Source organism: Galeopterus variegatus, unplaced genomic scaffold (genome assembly GCF_000696425.1).
Source record: "Galeopterus variegatus unplaced genomic scaffold, G_variegatus-3.0.2 Scaffold1768, whole genome shotgun sequence".
In the NCBI taxonomy this organism is placed as follows: Eukaryota; Metazoa; Chordata; class Mammalia; order Dermoptera; family Cynocephalidae; genus Galeopterus; species Galeopterus variegatus.
Genome location: NW_007727879.1, coordinates 241,125 through 242,985, shown reverse-complemented (window position 1 = coordinate 242,985; position 1,861 = coordinate 241,125). Strand labels below are relative to the sequence as shown.

The following is a 1,861-nucleotide window of genomic DNA, read 5'->3' as shown; positions in this document are numbered from 1 at the left end:
ACCCCACCCCACCGACCGGAAGTGGGCCCCCGCGGGCGGAGGAGTCCACTGCGCAGGCCTGAACATCGCCTCACCGGCCCCGGCGTCCATTCTACTGGCCAAGATATGGATCCACCCTGCCTAGAGTCCAACCCCACTAGCCAAGGGTCTGAGCCCACGGACCTAGATTTAGACTCTGCCGGCCAAGATTATTTCTCCGCCGACCAGGAATTCGACTCTCTTTACCAAGAATTGGACCTGGACTCCCTTAACGAAGATCTTCTTTCCCAGGCCATGCCAGATGCTATGGCAGAGACCTCTGTGAGCACGTATGAGTCCCACCCGACTTGTGAACCAGAGTATCTGACAGTCGCAGAGCGAATGGAGCTCAAATCCGAGCTCTCTAAATTACAGGCGGAAATCATAGCCCTACGCCACACCCTGGCAGCCAAAGAGAGACGCTGCGGGGAGCTCCAGAGGAAGTAGGGCTTCACGGCCTTGGTGGGGCTGAGGCAGAATCTGTCCAAGAACTGGCATGATGTTCAGGTCTCCAACGCCTACGAGAAACGGAAGACGTCAGCTGCCCTGTCCACCATGGGCTCTGCCATCTGCAGGAAGCTTGGAGACATGAAGAAGTCGACCACATTCAGGTCTCTTGAAGGTCTGATGGGAACAATCAAATCCAGAGTCGCAGGTGGCAGACAGCTTGACAGTGACTGCCTTCCTTCTTTGGCAGGGAGTGGGGGTGATCCGCTCCCAGTTTTGGGGAGTGGGGATGATCCAGGGAGGGAGTGGGAATGACCTGCTCCCCTTTCTCGCGCCAAAATGAGCCCGTTGGCAACCTTGCCTGGCCACTAAACAAATGCAGTAACCCCCTTGCCTCATCACATTTGCAGCTCTGCCTGACAAAAACAGCCAAACCACAATGATAAATTTAATTCAGGAAATGGACAGAACCCAGTTTTGAGAAAAGAAATGCCCGTTTGTACATAAATTTTGCTGCTGTTGAATGACATAGAGAACCCAAAATTTTGTGCCTAGTTATTTTACACTGAAGTTTGTAGATGAAATGTATCACTATGCTAGCTTTCCTGGGGTTGCCTTTAATGGACAGGACAATGGCTCCAGAGGGGTCTTAGGTTAAAGCCCAAACCCTCTTTTGGAAAACTAGCCTATCGGAAAGCCAAAATAAATTTCTGTTTAGGACTAAAAAGGTATGAAATAATCTGTAGTTTTATCCCTTTTTCTTCCTTCCCTAAGTCTCAGAAGGAACAGAGTCACCTTGAAAGCTCCACGTGGCCTACAACTTATATAAAGATGATCAAGAAAACTATCTGTCTTCTCTGAGACCCCCAGAAAAGAGAAAAAAATATCATTAGTGGACTAATTGTTACATGAATACCATCACTTTTATAAACTTCATTCGTTTTTCAAAGCTATTAAGCAAAGGAACTTAGCTTCAGCTTAGGAGATTGTTACTATTTTGGACTCAAGTTGAAATCACAATTTTATTTTGCCTTGTGCTTTGTTTGTAATCTCTTTATATTTCAAAATGAGGGTTTTAAAATTTAACCTTGTGGCATATCTCTGCCACATCAGCATGCCACCTAAAAGGCGCCTGGGGTCCTCCCGCAGACCCAGAAGGAGAAGGAGCCAACAGGATTACCCCTGGTGTTGGGACTGAGGGATCTCGGGGAACAGTGAGCCTGCTGCCCACCAACCCAGCCCTGTGAAAGAGACACTCAGACACGGCAGGGGTTCTGTCAGGGCAGTTCCGCTTTATTGTGTTACACTGCAATTTATATAAGCAAGCAAGTAGAGGCTTTCCATGAACTAACCAATCAATTAAATTATCACGTGGGCATGCACTTTGTTCCAACAT

The 1,861-nt window shown here is 48.0% G+C and overlaps 1 protein-coding gene across 1 annotated transcript; it reads left to right on the top strand.

Annotated features, from left to right (window-relative positions):
• The first annotated feature begins 105 nt into the window (after positions 1–105).
• TPD52L3 (tumor protein D52-like 3) lies at positions 106–780 on the top strand. The gene is given in 1 exon segment (XM_008578829.1): positions 106–780. A coding segment is annotated over 1 exon segment (675 nt).
• Positions 781–1,861: the final 1,081 nt, after the last annotated feature.